Genomic DNA, 21,076 nt, shown 5'->3' with positions numbered 1-21,076 from the left:
TAGTCCAATTAGAACAATCTGACCAGTCAGTGACCACACTCATCTCCACTTAGTACCTGTCCTGGAACTCAAAACAGGTCAAGAACAGACACTGAGGTGCTAAAATAGTTTGGGGTTCCTGCGGTTGAGAAGCGTTTGGTTTTATGCAGACAGACAATCGTTCAGGACACACAACCTGCAGCACGCTCACAGTTAGCGAGCGTCAGGAAGCACCGCTGCGGCGCTCCTTTGAGCTGCACCTGATTTGTGAAGGGAATTTATCACACAAACAGCCCAGAGGTGATTTCAATATTTACTCGGCAGTCTGTTCTGCATACGTCTCATTTGGAAAACAGTTGACTCTTGCCCATTATACACAAATGAAGGCTGACCTTCAGACTGGGCAGAGGCCACATTCATTATGTGGAGAAGCATCGCCTTCTTATGAGGCGATGGCAGCCCCCCACCCCCTCTGCTGCTTATGCATATGGAACAGGGGCTGGGGCCCGTTGCAAACGAGAAGGCCCTCTGTGACATGATGTATATTGTACGTCAATATGGTACTGATGTATTTTAAGATGCAAACAGGGCTTTAAATTATATGCACCTCCATGTCAGAGGCTCAGAGTGACTCTCGCCATCTGCCTATCAGCTGGGGATGAGCGGCGACGCTGCCCGGGTCGGGATGTTCTTTTGTGTGTCTTTGTGTGCATGTATTAGAGCCACATGTTCGATTTCTACCTTTCCTTGTAGCATGGTTAATAGCTGCTCTTGAGTCCCGTCACGGAGCTGTGACAGCTTAGTGATGATAAACGCAGATGTTTCCTTGTTCTACGTCAAACGTGAGGCAAAACTGCACATCAAGCAGGAGCAGCCTCACAAAGACACCCGTCATACTGGGTTGCGTATATGAGGGATTTCGCTAATAGGTACATATCTTTGTTTTCTCACCGCACGACTTTTATTTTGCTGCCGCTGTCGCTGGGAAGAGTCCCGGAACTCTCCTGAGACGTACAGGAGATTTAGCGCTATCTGTCCCTGCTGCGGGAGAGCGGCCTCATGAATAAAGATTTGAGTCACGTCCGACACACCAGAACCCTGGAACTACCACAATGACAAACCAGTGCTTTATGATCTCTGCAGTGTGCTCAGCATATGCACGTGTGTAATCTCACACTTCCTACATCAATCAGATCAGGTCCATTCTCATCTGTGGACATCCACGTCAAATAACCATTACCGCATGTGTTCACAGACGGACGTGGAAATTAGGGCCACGCTGAGCCCAGCTGCCACGCTGGAGTTGCCGCTGATGCTGACCTCAACGAGATGAGCACTGAGTGAGTGCATTGAGGAGCAACAGAGTAACAGCTCCAGCTGACGGGGGGAGTCAGAAAACGACCCCTCCCCCCTCACTGATCAATATGCCCTTGTATGTGGTGATTAATTAAAATTTACTATGAGCATCAAATCACAAAATACTGTAAATATTTGGATTGTTTGCATCCTGACAGCATGTACAGGGTGGGCCAATAAAATGTTACCACTTTTTTAATTCATACAATTTCCAAAATTCCAAAGATTTCCTTTTCATTTTCAGGAATATCAGTTCCTGAAAATGAAAAAGAAATTCGGAGAATCCCTCTTGAGATGTGTGGCAATGTCATCACAACTTCAATGTGCGTGTTGCAGCTGTAATCCAAAGAAGAGGAGTGTGGATTGAACATGTCATCAATGATTGAACTGTGCGGAAAACAAGAGACAAAGTGGGAAACCTTTGGTATCAAATGTTAATTTGATGCTTCTGTTACAAGTCTGTAAATAAAATTTTCGAATAAGTTCTCATTTCAAAAACGCGTATGATCAAAAAGTGGTAACATTTTACTGGCCCACCCTGTAGTATCTGTTCTGAGTCATGTCCATGAAAACACCAGTCAGCATGTGCAAATTACAGATCTTTATGACATCACAGAGTGTGCAGCTCAGCTCATCTGACTGATGTCCCTGTCCTCAGAAGATTTGTAGTGACTAAAGTAAAAATTGTGTATTACAAAAGATCGTCAGTATTTAGCTTCCCAGATTGCCTTAGAATGCAGGAAAAAGCTACACATTATCTGTACATGCAACCAAGTCACAACTCCCCCCCCCAACTGAAGCTTGATCCGCACCTGTAATTCAGTCAGATATTTTCATTATGTCTCCACAAAATCCCTTTGAAATCTGCCCACAAAGAAAAACCTTTGACATTTGGGTTCAGATCCTGATAAATAAGGAATTTCATTGCATAATTAGAGCAATAATGCATGGATCTGATTAAAAAAACAAAAACATATTTCTGGAGTACAAGTTGTAAGTTGTACCTGTCAGGCTTTGGGTCCTGTTTGCTGGTTTTGGTTTGCTTATATTGTTTTGTCTCTTGCTGGGGGGGGTTTTCCTGTCTGGATCTGTCTGCCCCTTTCTCTGTTGTCTGTCTGTGTTTTCTGGTTGTGGGTGTGTCCTTCTCTCTGGCCACTCCTTCTTTCTGGGGTGTTCCACACACACCTGCTCTCAATCTGTACCTCATCACCTGGGTGTACATAAGCTCCTTTGTTTGCCTCATTTCTTCGCCAGATTGTTGCGCCTTGTGCCTACTCTCCAGCTCTGTATTGTATTCTTGTCCTGCCTGCTTCACGTGTGTTACGACTACCTGCCTGTATCCTCGACCACGCCTACTGCCTGATGTTTCTGTTTGTATCACTCTTGTTGGACTGCCTTTCCATGTACCGAACCTCGTTTACTGTTTCAGTAAACTGCTGTGTCTTACAGAGCTTGTTGTCAGAGTCCTGCATTTGCGTCCAGCCTATTCCGCCCTTCAGACCTGTCAGAACAATCTGGCCAACAATGGATGCAGCGGACTCTACGACTTTCCAGCTTGCGGTACGTCACCACAGTAAGCAACTTGCCCAGCAAGAGGATCAGCTCACCGCTCTTAGCACCGGTCTTGGTGAGTTAGCTCAGCGACAGGATGCTTTCATGACGTCCGTGAGCTCCCATTTGGAACAGCTCCTGTCAAAACTTCCTATTCAGGCCAGCCCGGACCCAGCAAGAAGCAACACCTGCTCCCCGGTGCCACTTCCGCCCGTCGCCATGACGACCATTGCACCGGAAGCAGCCATCTGTACTCATCTTTCCCGCCCTGAACGATTCTCCGGGGAAACTGGTGACGTCATGCCCTTTATCACGCAATGTGAGTTGCATTTTGAACTGATGCCCTGTATGTTCCCGTCCGATCGGACGAAGATAGCATACTTGATCTCCCATTGTCGGGCGGGCTGCGGCGTGGGCTACTGCGGAGTGGAGCCGTCAGTCGCCATCTTGCTCCTCCCTTCAAGCTTTCACCGCGGCGCTCGAGCAGATATTCCAGCACACACCGCCGGGACGCGAGGCGGCGCGCTCCCTACTGAGGCTCAAGCAGGGCACTCGCCGAGTGGCGGATTACGCTGTGGACTTCCGCATCCTGGCCACCAAGAGCGAGTGGAATCCAGCTGCACTTCAGGATGTGTTCTTCCAGGGACTGTCCGCTGAGATTCGTGATAAGCTGATCGCCGCCGAATTACCCGAGGAGTTGGACGAGTTGATCGCACTGGCAATCCGGATCGACCGACGTTTGGCGGAACGATCTCGCCGCGAGCCGCCTCGTCTGCCTCGGCGCCTTCGCCTCGCACCCAAATCCCACCATGGCTCTTCACTCCAACGTCAAACGGCCTGGGACTAACGAGCCGACGCAACACGGCCGCATGCATCTGTCGCAGGAGGAACGACAGCGGAGATGTGATGAGGGACTGTGTTTCTATTGCGGTAAATCAGGTCATTTGAATACTTGTTGTCCAGTCAGGGGTGCTTCTGCAAGACCTCAGGCCTTAGTACGGGTGAGTCACAGCTCTATTTTTCTTCTAATTCGCAGAATAATATTCCTGCTCAATTGCAATCTGATCACAATTCAGAAATGGTGCATGCCCTCGTAGATTCTGGGTCTGATGCCAATTTAATATTACTCTCCCTCGCCAAGTCCTTGCACCTTAAATTGTTTTCCATCTCACGACCTCTGGCAGTCAGGGCGGTGGACGGACATGAGCTTGGGAGAATCACTCATCACACTCAGTCCGTCCGACTAATTATCAGTGAGAACCATGTGGAAACAATCAGTTTTTTAGTGCTGGATAATATGACTCACTCCATCATTCTGGGGCATCCCTGGCTGCAACGGCACAGTCCCAATTTCGATTGGGCTAAGGGTACGATAACTGGATGGGGCCTTCGTGCCCCGGAAAATGTTTAATCAGCCATAAGCTAATGCCTACGCTCGTTCAGGCGGACCTGGCCGGGGTCCCGCCTTGTTATCATGACCTTGCAACAGTGTTTAGTAAATCTAACACTAAATCACTCCCACCTCATCGTATGTACGATTGCGCCATTGACTTGTTGCCTGGGGCCAGTCCTCCCTGAGGGAAATTATACTCGCTGTCCACCCCTGAACGTACCGCCATGCAGGCATACATACAGGAATCGTTGGACGCAGGATTAATACGGCCCTCATCGTCCCCTGCAGGGGCAGGATTTTTCTTTGTGGAGAAAAAGGATAAGACGCTTCGGCCTTGCATAGATTATCGAGGGTTAAACGACATAACTGTGAAGAACCGTTATCCCTTACCTTTGATGTCGTGCGCTTTTGAATCACTGGAGGGGGCTAAAGTATTCACCAAATTAGATCTCCGTAATGCTTATCATTTGGTCAGGATTAGAGAGGGGGACGAATGGAAGACGGCGTTTAACACCCCCTCCGGTCACTACGAGTACTTGGTGATGCCATTTGGGCTTACTAACGCACCAGCTGTCTTCCAGAACCTAGTTAACGATGTACTATGGGAGTTCTTGAATACGTTCGTGTTCGTATATCTGGATGATATACTGATTTTCTCCCCTGACCTAGAAACGCACACCCGGCATGTACGGACCGTGTTACAAACCCTTTTAAGGAACGGATTGTATGTCAAAGCGGAGAAATGTGAATTCCATAAGCCTACTGTATCCTTTCTGGGTTTTGTTATTTCGGAGGGCAAGATTCAGATGCATCCTGAAAAGGTGGCTGCAGTACATGATTGGGCGGTGCCCAGTTGCCGTAAAGAAGTTCAGAGGTTTTTGGGATTTGCAAATTTCTATCGCAAGTTCATCCGAAATTTCAGTTCAGTTGCTGCGCCACTTCAAAATGTAACGTCATCGCTACGTGTGTTCAAGTGGACACCGGAATGTGACGAGGCCTTTAAGATCCTAAAGCAACGGTTCACTACCGCCCCAGTGCTACTCCTTCCTGACCCCGCACGGCAGTTCGTTGTTGAGGTTGATGCATCCGATGTAGGCCTGGGAGCAATTCTGTCTCAGATGTGTCCCACAGACAAACGATTACATCCGTGTGCCTTTCTTTCCCGTAAGTTGTCTGCCGCAGAATGTAATTATTGCATCGGCGATCGGGAGCTGCTTGTGGTCAAGGTGGCCTTGGAGGAGTGGCGACACTGGCTTGAGGGGGAACAGATACCATTCTTGGTCTACACTGATCATAAGAATTTGGCTTATTTACGTTCCGCAAAGCGACTAAACGCTTGCCAGGCTCGCTGGGCAATATTTTTCAGCCGATTCAACTTCGTGATCACTTACCGGCCCGGGTCAAAGAATGGTAAACCAGACACCTTGTCCAGACAGTTTGATGACCCCAATGCTCCAACAGATCCCGGTAATATTTTGCCATCCACATGCTTTGTTTCTGCGATCACTTGGGACATTGAATCACGCATAAAGGCCTCACTGGAGAATGAAACCATACCTACCGAATGTCCTGCCGATCGATTGTTTGTTCCGGTTCCTCTTAGGGGGGCAGTTATCGAGTGGGGCCACAGCAGTCGCTTTTCCTGCCATCCAGGTATTAAAAAGACTATGTTTATTCTCCAACAGCGGTTCTGGTGGCCTTGTATGAGTAGGGATGTTACTGAATATGTTAATGCCTGTCAGGCTTGTGCCATGCACAAGTCCTCCACTCGTCCTCCTTCTGGGTCATTACTGCCTCTGTCAATTCCTAGACAGCCCTGGACTCATATCTCCCTGGACTTTGTTACTGGACAACCCCCTTCAAGGGGACACACAGTAATTCTCACTGTTGTTGATAGGTTTTCCAAAATGTGTCATTCTGTGCCTTTGCCGAAATTGCCTTCTGCCAAGGAGTTAACAGAACTAATGCTCCAACATGTTTTTCGTCTCCATGGGTTTCCACAGGACATAGTCTCCGACCGAGGTCCACAGTTCATCTCAGGATTTTGGAGGGAATTCTGCCGTCTCCTAGGGGCCACCTCCAGTCTCACTTCCGGGTACCCTCCGCAGGCAAACGGTCAGTCAGAACAGTGCAATCAGGAATTGGAGAAAGGTTTGCGTATTTTGTGCTCACAACATCCATCCACCTGGTCCTTACAATTGTCATGGATTGAATTAGCACATAACAGTTTACTGTCAGATTCTTCTGGGTATTCGCCTTTTCACGTGGTTTTCGGTCATCAACCTTCTTTGTTTACCCCCGCTGATCTGCAATCTCCGGTTCCGTCTGCCCTCAGTTTGATCGTTCGGTGCCAATGGACCTGGGAGCGGGCTCGGTGGGCGCTCGTCCGTTCTTCAGCTCTTTATAAAGCGGCTGCCGATTGCAGGCGGACGGACGCTCCGGCCTATACTGTTGGTCAGAAGGTGTGGTGTTGATGCGTCACCCTCCCGCTCCGTGGGTTCCTCGTAAATTAGCGCCAGGTTCGTTGGTCCCTTCCCCATAACTAAGGGTCATCATCCTGTTTCGGTTCATCTTCGGTTACCTGCTGCCATGCGCATCCACCCCACGTTTCATGTTAGCCAGGTTAAGCCTTATCGGTCCAGTCCGCTGTGCCCTCCGGCCGTTCCCCCTCCTCCTGCCCAGTGGGTGGACGGGGGTCCGGTTTTTACGGTTCGCAGGTTGCTTGCTTTGTGCCGCCGGGGTCGCGGTCTCCAGTATTGGTGGACTGGGAGGGTTACGGTCCCGAGGAGCGGTCCTGGGTTTCCCTCCCGTTTGTGTTGGACCCCGGTCTTATTCGTGCCTTTCATGCGGCTCATCCTGCGGCTCCTGGGCCGTCTGGGGTCGGCCCTTGAGGGGGGGTACTGTCAGGCTTTGGGTCCTGTTTGCTGGTTTTGGTTTGCTTATATTGTTTTGTCTCTTGCTGGGGGGGTTTTCCTGTCTGGATCTGTCTGCCGCTTTCTCTGGTTGTCTGTCTGTGTTTTCTGGTTGTGGGTGTGTCCTTCTCCCTGGCCACTCCTTCTTTCTGGGGCGTTCCACACACACCTGCTCTCAATCTGTACCTCATCACCTGGGTGTACATAAGCTCCTTTGTTTGCCTCATTTCTTCGCCAGATTGTTGCGCCTTGTGCCTACTCTCCAGCTCTATATTGTATTCTTGTCCTGCCTGCTTCACGTGTGTTACGACTACCTGCCTGTATCCTCGACCACGCCTACTGCCTGATGTTTCTGTTTGTATCACTCTTGTTGGACTGCCTTTCCGTGTACCGAACCTCGTTTACTGTTTCAGTAAACTGATGTGTCTTACAGAGCTTGTTGTCAGAGTCCTGCATTTGCGTCCAGCCTATTCCGCCCTTCAGACCTGTCAGTACCTCTCTAATGCTTCATGAAGAAGAAAAAATCGTATTTAAGTTGCACCATTTTCAGCTCTTTAATTTGGGATTTTTGTACATTGCTGTTGTGTACTTTTATGATTGACATTTATTCTTTAATTAGTAGATTTAATTTTATTTTGTGCTTTGATTCCTCAGAAGGGCCTACGTAAATATTCATTATAATTATTAATAACAAATGATGATTTTTTTTGGTACATAAGTCACACCAGAGTGTAAGTAACATTACCTCCTAAACCAATAAAGACAAACAAACAAACAAAATCCCCATGATTTGTACTCCTGAATATATGGTATGTATTGGGTTGAAGTTATATGCTTGCAGTGGCGGCTCCAGAGATTTTTTTTTTAAAATAGCGGGGTGAGGAAATTTATGTTAAATATGCATAAAAGTATGTTGTAAAAGTAACTTTCAAGTGTCTAGTACTACACACGTTACACAGCAGACAGAGCAAATAATGGCAGTTATTTAAAAAACCTAGGCTTCTGAAAAGACAAAACCAAATCTGGCAAATACAGGAAAATATACAGGCAGAACAATTAGAAAAATATATACAGCTAACACACTTAAAAAGTGAACAACAAAAAGTTATTATAAAGTGCACAACCCACCTCAGGGTTGTGCACTTTATATTAACTTTTTGTTTTCAGTTTACTTCAAATACATCTTTAAGTTATTTTTTCTAATAATAAATGCTAATTTATGTTAAATGTGTATAAAAGTATGTTTTAAAAGTAACTTAAGTGTCTACTATTACACACATTACACAACAGATATTTGGCAAATACAGGAAAACATACAGGCAGAACAATTAGAAAAATATATATAGCTAGCACACTTAAAAAGTGAGGTGAAGTGGGTTGTGCACTTCATATTAACTTTTTATTTTCAGTTTACTTCAAATCATGGGCGCAATTTGGTGGGGGATAGGGGGGACATGTCCCCCCACCTTTTCAACCAGGGGGGACAGAATATGGTATGCCCCCCCACCACCTTCTGACATATATGTGTGTACTTGAAACATGCTATGTCAGTCTTATGTGCAAACCATGTCAGAATAGTATCTTTGTTTCTGCAAGTTTGTATTTTTAGCAGCACTGATTTGTTTACAACACCTGTTTCTTGTTTGTCACATTTGGAATTTTCTGGGACTGCATTTGCCCAGATTTGAAACCAAAAATAGTTGCCTCTAGGGACTAGTGTCTACACATAAGTATCAATGGACCATATGCTAATTTACTAAATTCTGAAAGTTATAAGAGGAAATCAGAAAAGCTATCTGGGACCTCAGAAAGCCCATCTGCAATTATTGCTTGATCTCCAAAATCAGTCTATGCAAGCGAAATTATGTTCAGTATGAGTGTTGTCATTAGTGCCACTTCGAAAATTTAATTCATGATAAGTAATTTATCCTAAACTTATGATCTGTTGTTTTTTCAAACTTATGCAAAAACAAATCTTGAGAAAAAAAAAATACAGTATGCGATAGTTAATAATTATTAAGAGCCTGTTCTTTCATATTTATGAATACATTTACCACATTGCAGTTGTTTTTTTAATGAAAAAGCGGCCCCCAGACCCCCAGCCTATGGGCTTCGGCCCTGCAGGCCTCGCACTTTGTCCCCCCCAATTTCTAGTTCTAAATTTGCACCCTTGCTTCAAATACATCTTTATTTTTTCTAATAATAGATGCTAATTTAGTTGGATGAACTGACTATTTTTGCTTGTAGCAAACCAAACGAACAGATAACAATGAAAGCTGTGCTTTACTTCATTTTCATGTTAAACTTAGAAGACAAACGCATTTAAACAGTGATGGTCGTCACTGTCATCTGACCATCTGCTGAAGACATTCAACCTCACTTCTCATGGACCTTCTTCTCACTTCAAACTGCAGCTCTGTGTTTTTGTTGTAGGTTTAAAAATGTGCTATTAGCTCCACACTGCTCCTATCAAGGTGCAAATGCATCAATGCGTTGATAAGAAACGCTGCACTCGCTGCGACATTCCAAAAAAATCATAATGCTGCCAAACACGCAGGGATCCGACTTATCGCTATGATGACCCGCTGTGAAGATATTCGCTGTCAGAAGATGAAAAACCAAGCCGCGATCTCACAGGTGCTTTTTTCACACAGCACACAGAATTATTCATTCTTTTATTGTTTCAAAAGTCCCGTTCTTTTTTTCCCCTCACCGGCGCAGCTCCTAGCAGGTGCGGCGGCAGCTGAGCCCCGTCAGACATGTAGTGGTCTGTAAGCGCTCCGTCTCCTCTGACTCCTCTCTGCAGGCCTGACAGCGGCGGCGGCGGCAGCCGCCAACGCAGCCATCGCAGAGGCCATGAAGGTCAAGAAGATCAAGCTGGAGGCAATGAGCAGCTATCACAGCAACGCCAACCACCACGGCGCCGATGGAGAGAACGGAGACCTGAGCTCCAGCGTCGGTGAGGATGCACTTCACACACGCTATGAAGATGCACATTAAAGGACCATACCACCCTTTGTTGTCATGTTTTAGCTCAATATATGCAGTTTGCATGCACTGACTAACACATAAAACACATAAAAGTGCAATCTTAAAAAATACTGTCCAGACGTCTGCTGGATTCTGTTCATTCTGCTCGACAAATCAACTTGTTCATGCTTGAAACAGTCGTGGTAAAGGTAATCATTATATACTGAAGAATTCTATTAGGCTCTTTTTCTAAGTCACGTAGTTTGGACCAGCAGTGTGACGGAGCACTGCTTCCAAATGATGCATTTAAGTGTGACAGTGGAAAATGGAACAAAGAGTTTTACATTCAGTAGTCATTAAAGACATCCTGATCACATTTATCACACCCAAGTTCTTTAAAGGGGTCAAATTGTGCAAAATTAGTTTTTAGCTCCATTCTACATTTACACATAGTTCAGATTTCATATTACACACCGACATACCACAGTTATATGGCTGTGATTGTGGAAATTCTACTGCTCTAAGGAACAGCTGATTTTAGAGTTGTAACATAAGTAACATAAACTGGTGTCTGACAGAGGGCGTGGCAAACTGTAGCTCCTTTCCAATTTAACCAGCATCCACATAAACAGGTTGTTTCTATCAATTTTTATTTATTTTGTTAGACAATATATTTTTCAAGACACCTATGGGGCATATTTAAATCTTGAAGAGGTTGATAAAGCCCTTTAATGGAGTACCTGCTGAAGTAAAGTCCAAACCTGCAAGTGACAAACTGCCAACTTTGGTGGAGGAGGAGAGACAAGGCAAAACAATATTTTGACTCCTATTTTGAACAAAAGACTGACATTGATCTAGATTTACTGTGCCAATACCAGTTCTCCATATGCTTCTCCAGCCTGCCATATTACCAGTCTGAGTATCGCTATCAGGACATCCCAAATCACCAGGTTGTTTTATTTTACTCCAGTCAGTAAAGTGATCATCTCTGTTTGAGTTTCCAACATCATTTAATTGCAGCTAAATGTGAAAATATGTTTGCTGGTCTTGACCACAGCACTTGAATGCACCACCAGAAAGCACGGTTAGACCCAACAGAGGATTAATCAGAGGCTCCCTGTCACACATGTCTGTAAACCCGAGGTCAAGCTCACAAAATGATGGCTCCCGCTCTGACATAGTTGTTGCTTTTCTGGAATCTAAATGCAAATTATTAGACACTGATAATAAACCATTTGAGATGAACTTATTTAATGAACAAAACTCTGTAATGAGGAGTTCAACACATCTGTTTATACGTGTAATTGACAAATTAAATAACAAATGTCCAGTTACCTCCACTTGAAGATCGAGAACTGTCATTATTTTCCTTCATGGACAACTGTGAAGTTTAACTGAAATCCATAAACCTATTTAGGAGGAGTTGCACTTACAATACTCAAGGATAGATTGACAGAGAGACAGGCAGATGGACAGGGTGATTCCTATACCTCACCCCTCCCCTAAACATTTGTTTGAAGAGAGTATAAAAAGTACATAAAGTGGTAGGAGGTGTTGCTTTTAGGATTTTAATATCCTGTTATTAACCTACTGTATTTACTCGATTAAACACATTGGGAGCCTGCAATTTTCATGAAGGGGGTATTTATTGATGATTTTTCGAGTGCGTGTAATTGCATGCATGCTGTACACAGTACGGCCTTAATGTATATACAGACATGTGTACTCCATGCAAGAGAAGCAGTGCAGACTAGAAACAAATGTTTTTCTGCATGCAGTAGGTGCGACACAATTTTATAAAATGGCTCCCTGCAAACTTTGCTACTTGGCAGCGTTCAAGCTAAAAGTTGTAAAAGACATGGAAGAGAAGGGGAAACACCATGCTGCTCGCAATTTCCTTGTCGATAGGAAACACATCTGGGAGTGGTGTAGGAACAAGGATAAGCTTGCAACACTGGCCAAAACAGCAAAACAGCTGCCTGGAACAGAACAGCAGGCGTCCGTGCGACAGGGTAGGGTCTGAAATATGAGGCACTGCTGCTGAATAACCAATGTGTAAACCAGAACTTCAGAGCCTTGAATGGCTGGAATTTGAAGTTTGTTGACACAACATATCAAGCCGAGGATACACTCATGTTGCTCAGCACCCGAAAGAACTGATGGATAACAAGGTAGACAAATTTCTGATGTCTTGATAATGCACAAGATACGCAAATATGATGGCAATATGATTAAGAATATGAACAAAACACCAATTTCATCACAAATTGTGAACTTCATGGATCGCTTATGCTTTGTCATGGCAGTGAGGTAGGTCTATTTCATTTTCATTGTACTCTGGATTCTCAGGAATTGACAATTTCACTACATGCAATGTGCTGGAAAAAATCGGGGGGGGGGGGGAGCTTTTAATGGAGTAAATACGGTGCATTAACAGTCTACAGACAAGTGTAGCCCAGCGGCCCATGGTCACACCACCCTTGCACTAAAATGCTCGCAAAATTAGCAAGTTGATTCGAGTAGTGTAACAGAATAAGTCTGGAAGATAAGAATAGATTTATGTCCCTCATTTGAGTTTTATGTGTGTGAAAATGAGGTAGGGCTAGTTGTCTGCAACTTAATGTGCAAGCAGAATTTGCAGTATTTATTAGGCTAAACATGCAAAACACTGAGTACAGTTTTCTAACATCTACATAATTGTTGACTATGAGAGACATTCTGTAGTTTAAACATGGATTATCTTTTATTTAGACTGGTTAAGGTATGTCTACACAGCTTCCAACAACTATCAATTTTTTTAAAATGCACTAACTGAATTGTTGTATTTCCCTTGTGTTGCATGATTTAGTCATTAGCCCCTAAATGTATAATTTCAAAGCGTCCCGCAGCATTCATGAATTACCAAGATAGATTATGTATTTCAGTGTCCACAATGAACTGTCACTTTGGCTGTCATATAGATTATCTGCATATTTTTTGCATTAATAAACCAAAACTTGGCCCAAAATAGATACTATTAAATTTTACAGCCATCCACAGCCAGAAATGAATTATGTTTTATTTCATTAAAATAGTAAGATAGTGCATTTTACTTCAGGCTGCATCTGATGAATGTTTTCACAGTCGGTTTTTCTGCTGATTTATTTTTTTCACGTTTAATTGATTAACCATTCATTCATATCAGAAAAATAAGTGCAAATGTCTATTTCAGTTTTGCTCTGATGACATCTTCAATTTCTATTCCTGTCCAAGAGTGCAAAACCCTAAGTTTTATTCAGTTTACAACAGTAAAAATATGAGAAAATGAACAAATCAGCATATGTGAAGAGTTATAGCTGATCAAAGTGTAAGGGGCTTTTGGGAAACTGATTTAAAACATTTATTTGTTATAATCATTGAGGAATACTTCTTATTAATCAACTACTCATTGGATTTTTGGGGTTATTAGGATTTTTACAAAACCTGATTTCTTCATTAAATTTTGTTTTCTCTATTCATGCTTCTGGTTTCTTGATAATGTAAATGACAGAAAAAAAAATCATAACTGTTTTTATAAACGTTTCTCTTTATAAACACTTTTAGTTCCATATTGTCATTTTCATCATGTAGAAATCTGATCATTGTAAAACATGTTTAACTTGCTGTATATAAAGTTGTTTTGTTTTTTTTTAATTTTCAGGATTGTTTAGGGCTTTGGCAGAGGTATTCCCTCTTTAGAGTACCCTTATAGTGCATTTACTGGAAAAAAAAAATCCTCTTTCAGCAGACGTACTTGACACGGTGGAGTTTATAGTGTGCAAGATGAAAACAGGATGTGTTCTAAGGCAGATTTAACAATGCAAAATGCATAAAGCGTGAGGTCATCACAGCGAGAGAATGGACTGTGTAAAAAAGAGAATATGAGTCTACGAGGTCACGGAAATAAAGATAAATGTGAGCACCAACAGCAAGGCTGTGGCAATGGAGCTAATAAGAAACTGTTTTATCTTTTTACAATTTAAATTGTAACCTTGAGCCCGCGGCCCACCACACAGGCTCCCGGTAGAATCATAATTCTGGCGATGGGGAGCCGCTGTTGGTGCGCAGGCCTCAGCATTAGCTCTCTGAGTGAAATATATGGCAGCGACGCCTCTCGGCCCCATCCACAATCAATTGGATTCTTTTCCTTTAATATTTACTCGCAGCGATGAGATGCTCGTCTGCATGGTGATGAACAGTCTGCCACTGGCGTTTGAAGGTGACCTGTCAGTGAGTATGGACAAATCTCTCGCTCGCAGAAATGTAGAAAATAAATCATTAGGGGCAGGCAGTCAGACAGCAGCCTCTCTCTCTCTCCCTCCCTCCCTCCCTGGATTTAAATCAGCCCAGATTTATGATTTGAATTAATGCTTCGTTTGGTCAAAGGAATGGTCGCTGAGACAAATGATGTTTGGTACTGAAACCATCCTAATATTGATTACTGGGTGTCGCAGCAATCTCTTGTTTATATCAAGCACTCTCCTGTGACAGGGTGGCCAGCAGGAGTCATCCTGATAATACAAAGGAGAAATATGGCGCGCTCTGCACTGCGTGGCCGTCAAGCACAGACTGCAGCAACCAGGCTTCTTCATCTGCAGCCTAGGCTTGATTTAAAAACACACACCAACTACAAACCTGTGAGCAAACTGTCCAACCTCTGTAAATGTAATCAACAAATATTATCTGTTAAAAATAATCAATTAACATCCTATTACTTCGCATTGAAACGGATGAACCAGAGTTAATTTACTGCATGCGCATCTTCATATGGTGAGCTACCGATGTGTGAAGTTTATTTGAAATGTACCAGCTGGTTTAGGAGGAGTTGCACTTAGAGGTCGGTTTGATGCATCATTTGAACATAAAAGACCAATTATTTCTTGTTGAAGATGTCAGAACAGAATTATTTTCCTTCATGTGCATCTTCATATGGTGTGTACCCCTTGGGTGATGTTTAAGTGAAATCTCCCAACCACTTTAAGAGGAGTTGCACTTACAAGGTCAGTATCATGTGCTGCATCAATTGAACACAATATTCTAATTATCTTAACCTAAAGACATCAAACTGGAATCATTTTCCTTCATGCACATCTTCATGCAGAGTTCTACTGATATATGAAGTTTCATTAAAATCCACCAGCCACTTTAGGAGGAATTGCGCTAACAAGGTCAGTATCATGTGAGGCATCAATTAAGTAAAAAATTCTATTTTCCCCCCCAGGTAGACATGACACCCTAATTATTTGCTTATTTGACATCTTCAAACAGTGGCCCACCAATGTGTAAAGTTTTATTGAAACCCGTGAAGCATCTTATGAGAAGTTGCACTTTTGAAATATACAGCAGACAGAATGATGTATTATTTAAACGTAAAAGTCCAGTTATTTCTCTCTGAATATGTCAGAACAGAAGTATTTTCCTTCATGCGCATTTCCATATGGTGTGCCACCCTTGGGTGAATTTTAAGTGAAAGCTACCAACCGATTTTGGAGGAGTTGCGCTTAAGAGGTCAATATCATGTGCTGCATTAACACAAAATCCAAATAGTTTTACCTTAAAGATATCAGACTGGAATTATTTCCCTTCATGCACAGCTTCATATGGCGTGTCACCAGTGGATGAAGTTACACTGAAAAACAAAGAAACAGTTTAGGAGGAGTTGCACTTACAAGCCTCATGGACAGACAGACAGGGTGATTCCTTTATGTCTTCCATTTCCATCCAACCATGAATTTTATGAAATGTAAATGTGGACTTGAGTTGAAAAGAAAACGTGACTGGATGAGGTACTGTGAGTGTGGAACTCATACGCAGTGAAGAAGAAGAAGAGTGGTGTTTGGTCTGGTTTGAACGGGACTTTTCACATGACTTCATGCTGTTTTTAAGAGACACAGGACACAGTTGCTCAGAGGAAACGGACACATGCAGCAGAGTTTTATAATCACTAATCAGGCCCCACAGGATCTCAGCCAGACTTGGTGATTAGCAAAACAACTGAATCTGACTCTTCTACAAAACTAAAACAGTACCGTGTCTTACTGCATTACTCTCTGGTCGTTTGCCGTAACTTGCGGCAAACTTTTTGAAACAGCACAAAACATTAGATTGTTTATAACACTTTCATGTAATCGCGTTCTGAAATAATATCCAAATGTTAAACCTGCATTTTCTTTTAAAATAACTAAATTACCAAAGTCTGCATTTGTGTTGCACCTCAGTACTGTAGAAGGTAGAAAATACGTTTGTACTTTCTGTGTCGTTGCGTTCCCTTTCTTAACTGCAGTCATGCATCCAGGTGGTGAAACGTGGCACTGTGTCACATGCCAAAATCCTAACTGTCTGACAATGTTTGGATTTCCAAAATCTTCCACAATGGAGCAGCAAAAGCAGATAAACTCTGTTACAATACAAAAGTTTTGTGGGTACAAATCAGCCTCATATGAAATAATGTGGCATGATAAAATGATTGTACATTTGGGGATTTTAAGAACTAATGAGCGCCAAATGATTGTGCATATATGATAATTACTGTACATCTGGCAACATTCACTCTGCAAATTAAATTTAAACGTTATTTGTGTGATACAAATGGATGGAACCTGTATGAAGCATGCACAAAAACTTAACAAAGCACTGCTGCCTGGTTTGGGACCCCAGGGGCCACATTTGGTCTGCAATCCCCTGAAATTCACGACAGGAATTGAGAAGCTCTGAATTGCTGTTAATGGAGAGTTTCCACCTTCACGCATTGTCAAGAGTTATACTGTGTGAAATATATGTTGAAAGTGAATTGAAACCAACCATTAAAAAATATGAGTAAATGCTCATGGAAAGGTCAAAGCCTCACCTTGCTGCTGCACCAGGGTGGCAACTAACAATGATTTTCATTATCAACTAATTTAGAAAATACTCGACCTATTAATCAATTAGTCCATAATCGTCCATAAAAAGTACAAAAATGGTGAGAAATGTCCATTTTTTTTTCCAGATGCCAAGACAATGTCTTCATGTGTCTTGTTTTAGCCACACCCCAAAAGACATTCAGTACTGAACTAGTCAAATAAACTAGAAAATATTCACATTAAAGAAGCTGAAATTAGAGGATTTGAATAAAAAGACCCACTTAAAATGAATGAATGATGGTTAACATTGTTGTCCATTAATTTAACAGTTGATTAATTGATTAGTTTTTGCAGGTCTGTGCTACATTGCTTCACCTCAGGAATATTTAGTGGACTGCTGTCCACCATGTTGCTAATCCGTTAATGCACCAGCAATCCTTTTCATTTGCGTGATACTGCAGTTTAAAGGGAAGGACAGGTTACTCTAATTGGTTAATACTATGTTTGGACTAGAACACACCCAAACAAATCCAGTCCCTTTGAACCCAGTTTGTGGCTTTGCACCTGTATTTCTGGCAACTTAAATAGTAATGTGCACTGAGCCACAACCCAGATGGACTTGGACTTGAATTCACAACTTCTTCCTTCCACTGTCAACATAGGGTCCGCTGAGTTGCTGGGTTTGCATCGGGTCTTGAACTAAATCAGGAGTGGCTGGTATCCTTCTACCTTCAGAGTTTACTTAAACACATGATGTTAGTCGGTATTCTAATGAGCATGTTTCTGATAATCCTACTCAGGACATTGATCCATTTCATCAAAGAGCTGCGACACAAAGCCATTGAAGAGATTCTCCTCAGGCTAAAATGCAAGTGCCTCCTCTCTGTGTTTTTCTGAAGCAGATCTTGTATTGTGCAGTGCTTAAAGCGGCGCCAGGCGCTGAAGGACACTCTGTTCTGTTTGTAGACTTGGATTGCCTGTCGCTGTCTTTGTGTTGATGTAAATTGAACAGGCTAATGTTTTTCCTTCGCATTAAATATTCATCACAGTTAGACCTTCCTGTTTGCATCAATGTTATTAATTATAAGGGGAGGAAAAAAAACAAGAGTTCGACTCTCAGCCAAAATAACCAAATATCCTGAGAGAGAGAGAGAGAGAGAGAGAGAGAGAAGGAGAATGGATAAAAGTATGGGACCATGTGAGGGAGAGACGGACAGAAACTGTTACGGAATGACCAACAAAAGCGAGGGAGGTGTGCGTTCTTTGATTTTGCCTTGCACTCTTTAGGCGAGCAGACGGCGCTCTCTCAAAGCACAATGTGGATTGTTCCTGCGCCTCTCAGGAAATGCCACAATTACAGATCACAGACCAAGCAAAACACATGTGGCGCTGGGCCTTGAGGGGGATAAACAGCCCACCACTCCCCCCCAGTGCACTGACCCCAGCCACAACCTTCATTACTGGGAGAGAAAATATTGTCAGCTGCCCACTAACAAACACCTGCCAATTTCAAGAGAAAGAATTGCTTTTTTCCATCGCAGAGGAAAAGGAGAACCCCCCCCCCCACCCCAATCATTTGAATGGAAGCAGTAAGAACAGAGGAATCATTTTTCAGCTCTTCAAAAGTGATGCCAAAATGCCTCTTTGCCCTCTAGTGGCTGGTTGCAGTACAGCTCAAAATAGAACATTTAAAGTAGACTAGAAGGCACATAGAGTGCGCATACCTCCGCCAAGGCCACATCTGACTGAAAACGTCTTCTAGATTCTGGAGCCAATATATGTTTCATATCAAATTCAAATTAAAATCCTTCATTTTCTAGGATATTATCCATCTGCTCACCAAATTTCCTCAACATCCTCTCACAGTGTTTTGAGTTAAATGTTTCAATCTTCCAAATATTCTCCTGCATCCAAGTTAAAGAATATATCCCAGATCACCTCCCAGATTAAAGCACTTATTTCCTGGAACTAGAGGTGGGTGATACCGGGAATTTTGGTATTGATCCAATACCAAGTAAATACAGGCCCAGTATCGCCGATATCGATACCGATACCAATACTTTTTCATATTTAAGCTTCATAGATGCAAATTATCCAAAAGATCTAGGATAGATTTTCACCAATCATCGTGACAACAAAATACTTTATTATCACAATCAACATTTTTGTTTAAAAATATCACTCAACACAACTTAAAACACTCTCCTGAGGTAGAGGGCTGATAAGCCACAATACAAGGGTGCGCTGCTCCGTGTTGTATGACACAGAGCAGCGCTGCTCTTACAGACAGAGAGTAGACTTTGATGAATCTGCGTGCGCAGCAGTCAGTGCGTGCGAGAGAGAAAAAAAGCTTGAGTATCGATCTTTTTACACGAGGATCGTTCAATATCTGTTGGGAAAGTGTAGTGACACGGACCCACAACAGGGGGCGCAAATGAACGGTCAATAGATGAGCCAAAATATAACAATTTAATGTTGTGAATGTGCACAACGAACATACAGACAATCACAGAATATCATAACAGTCAATACACAGAGGTGACGTGTGGGCAGGCTCGAGGATAGAAGACGTCTGTCCTGAGAAGAGCCGGAACCACACGATTTCCGCCGCCCCAGAACCTGGTGAATACTGGAGCCGCCAAGTCCCGAATTCCCAGGTGATCACCGTCCCCGACTGTCGGATCTGGTACTGCTAGCGAAGAACAAAGACAGTCAAGTGTGGTTGTGTGTACACCCAGTAACAACAACGGTGGGAATGCCACCTCCACCTCTCACTCAACACGTTGCAGTGGTCTCAGAGGAAAAGGAGCGCCGTCATGCACAGCCTCCACCAAAACGACCGGTTCTCCTGCAAACACTCACAATCACAGATTTATAAATCTCAAAAAAAGGCTGAGAGTAGTACCTCCTATGAAGTATGATATCTCGGCAACGAGGTGGAGATGACGTCTGGTCTTTATGGAGTGAGATGATGTTGAGTAGATGGGTGACAGCTGTCAAGAGGTAATGAGCGACAGCTGTCACCCCCGGCTGTGTCCATGGCGGCAGCGCCCTCTCGTGCCTGAAGCCCGCACTTCAGGCAGGGCGCCCTCTGGTGGTGGGCCAGCAGTACCTCCTCTTCTGGCGGCCCACACAACAATATCAATACCAGCGTTGGTATTGATATTATCGATATTAGGATCGATCTGCGATAGACTGGCATCTTATCCAAGGTGTTTCCCGCCTCATGGCCTGTGACTGCTGGGACAGACTCCAGCCCACCGTGACCCTTACATGGAATAAGCAGGTATAGAAAATGTATGTATGTATGTATGTATTATCTCTATGCTCATCAAATTACATTGAAATCTGTTCATTACTTTTCAATTTATCCTGCTAAAAAAACAAGCAAAGAAGCGTCAATGAAAAAGTTACATGCTTTGGCACATTTTTACACTTTAAAAATGACCAATACCAATAGCCATTTAGGGTGCTACCATGCAAGGCGCTCACTACACACCAGGAGCAACTTGGGTATTGAGGACCTTATGCAAGGGTCCGTAGTGATTGGTGATTGTCCATCCAGACTGGGGTTTGAACCGAGGATCATCTGGTCTGAAGTCCACTGCTTAACCACTAGACCAGGGGTGGGCAACCTGTTCCAGAAAGAGCCAAGAGGGTGCAGGTTTTCTTTGCAGCCACTGACTCCACCAGGTGATTTCACTGATTAACTGATTCCATCTGCTCAAAGTGATATTAATCAGTAAAATCACCTGGTGGAGTCAGTGGCTGCAAAGAAAACCTGCACCCTCTTGGCTCTTTCTGGAACAGGTTGCCTACCCCTGCACTAGACCATCACCTCCTTTGCAGAAATAACACCTTTGTTACTGTCAACACTCAAAAACTCATTAGACAAACTGGCAGGACAAGTGACGATGACTGACAATTGTCCCAAACTATTTTTTTGGTACAGTCTCGCAACATAAAATGATTATATTTGTGCTTTGCTAATCATCAGCCAACAACAGCTAAAACTGAGTGCTGCTACCAAGAAAAAAAAAAACAAAAAAAAAACA

The 21,076-nt window shown here is 43.3% G+C and overlaps 1 protein-coding gene across 3 annotated transcripts in view; it reads left to right on the top strand.

Moving 5' to 3' along the window:
* Positions 1-21,076, top strand: part of dachd (dachshund d) — a 303,945-nt gene that overhangs the window by 154,079 nt on the left and 128,790 nt on the right. For 2 of the 3 annotated variants that reach the window (XM_034186999.1, XM_034186998.1), the window contains exon 3: positions 9,998-10,150. The exons of the other annotated variant lie outside the window; for it this stretch is intronic. In XM_034186999.1, coding sequence (XP_034042890.1) covers positions 9,998-10,150 — 153 coding nt within the window. The remainder of the gene's footprint in view (positions 1-9,997; positions 10,151-21,076) is intronic. 3 annotated transcript variants of the gene reach the window in all.

This window comes from Thalassophryne amazonica, chromosome 14 (genome assembly GCF_902500255.1).
Source record: "Thalassophryne amazonica chromosome 14, fThaAma1.1, whole genome shotgun sequence".
NCBI classification, from domain to species: domain Eukaryota; kingdom Metazoa; phylum Chordata; class Actinopteri; order Batrachoidiformes; family Batrachoididae; genus Thalassophryne; species Thalassophryne amazonica.
The sequence above is the reverse complement of the archived record's forward strand: the minus strand, read 5'-3'. Positions and strand labels throughout refer to the sequence as shown.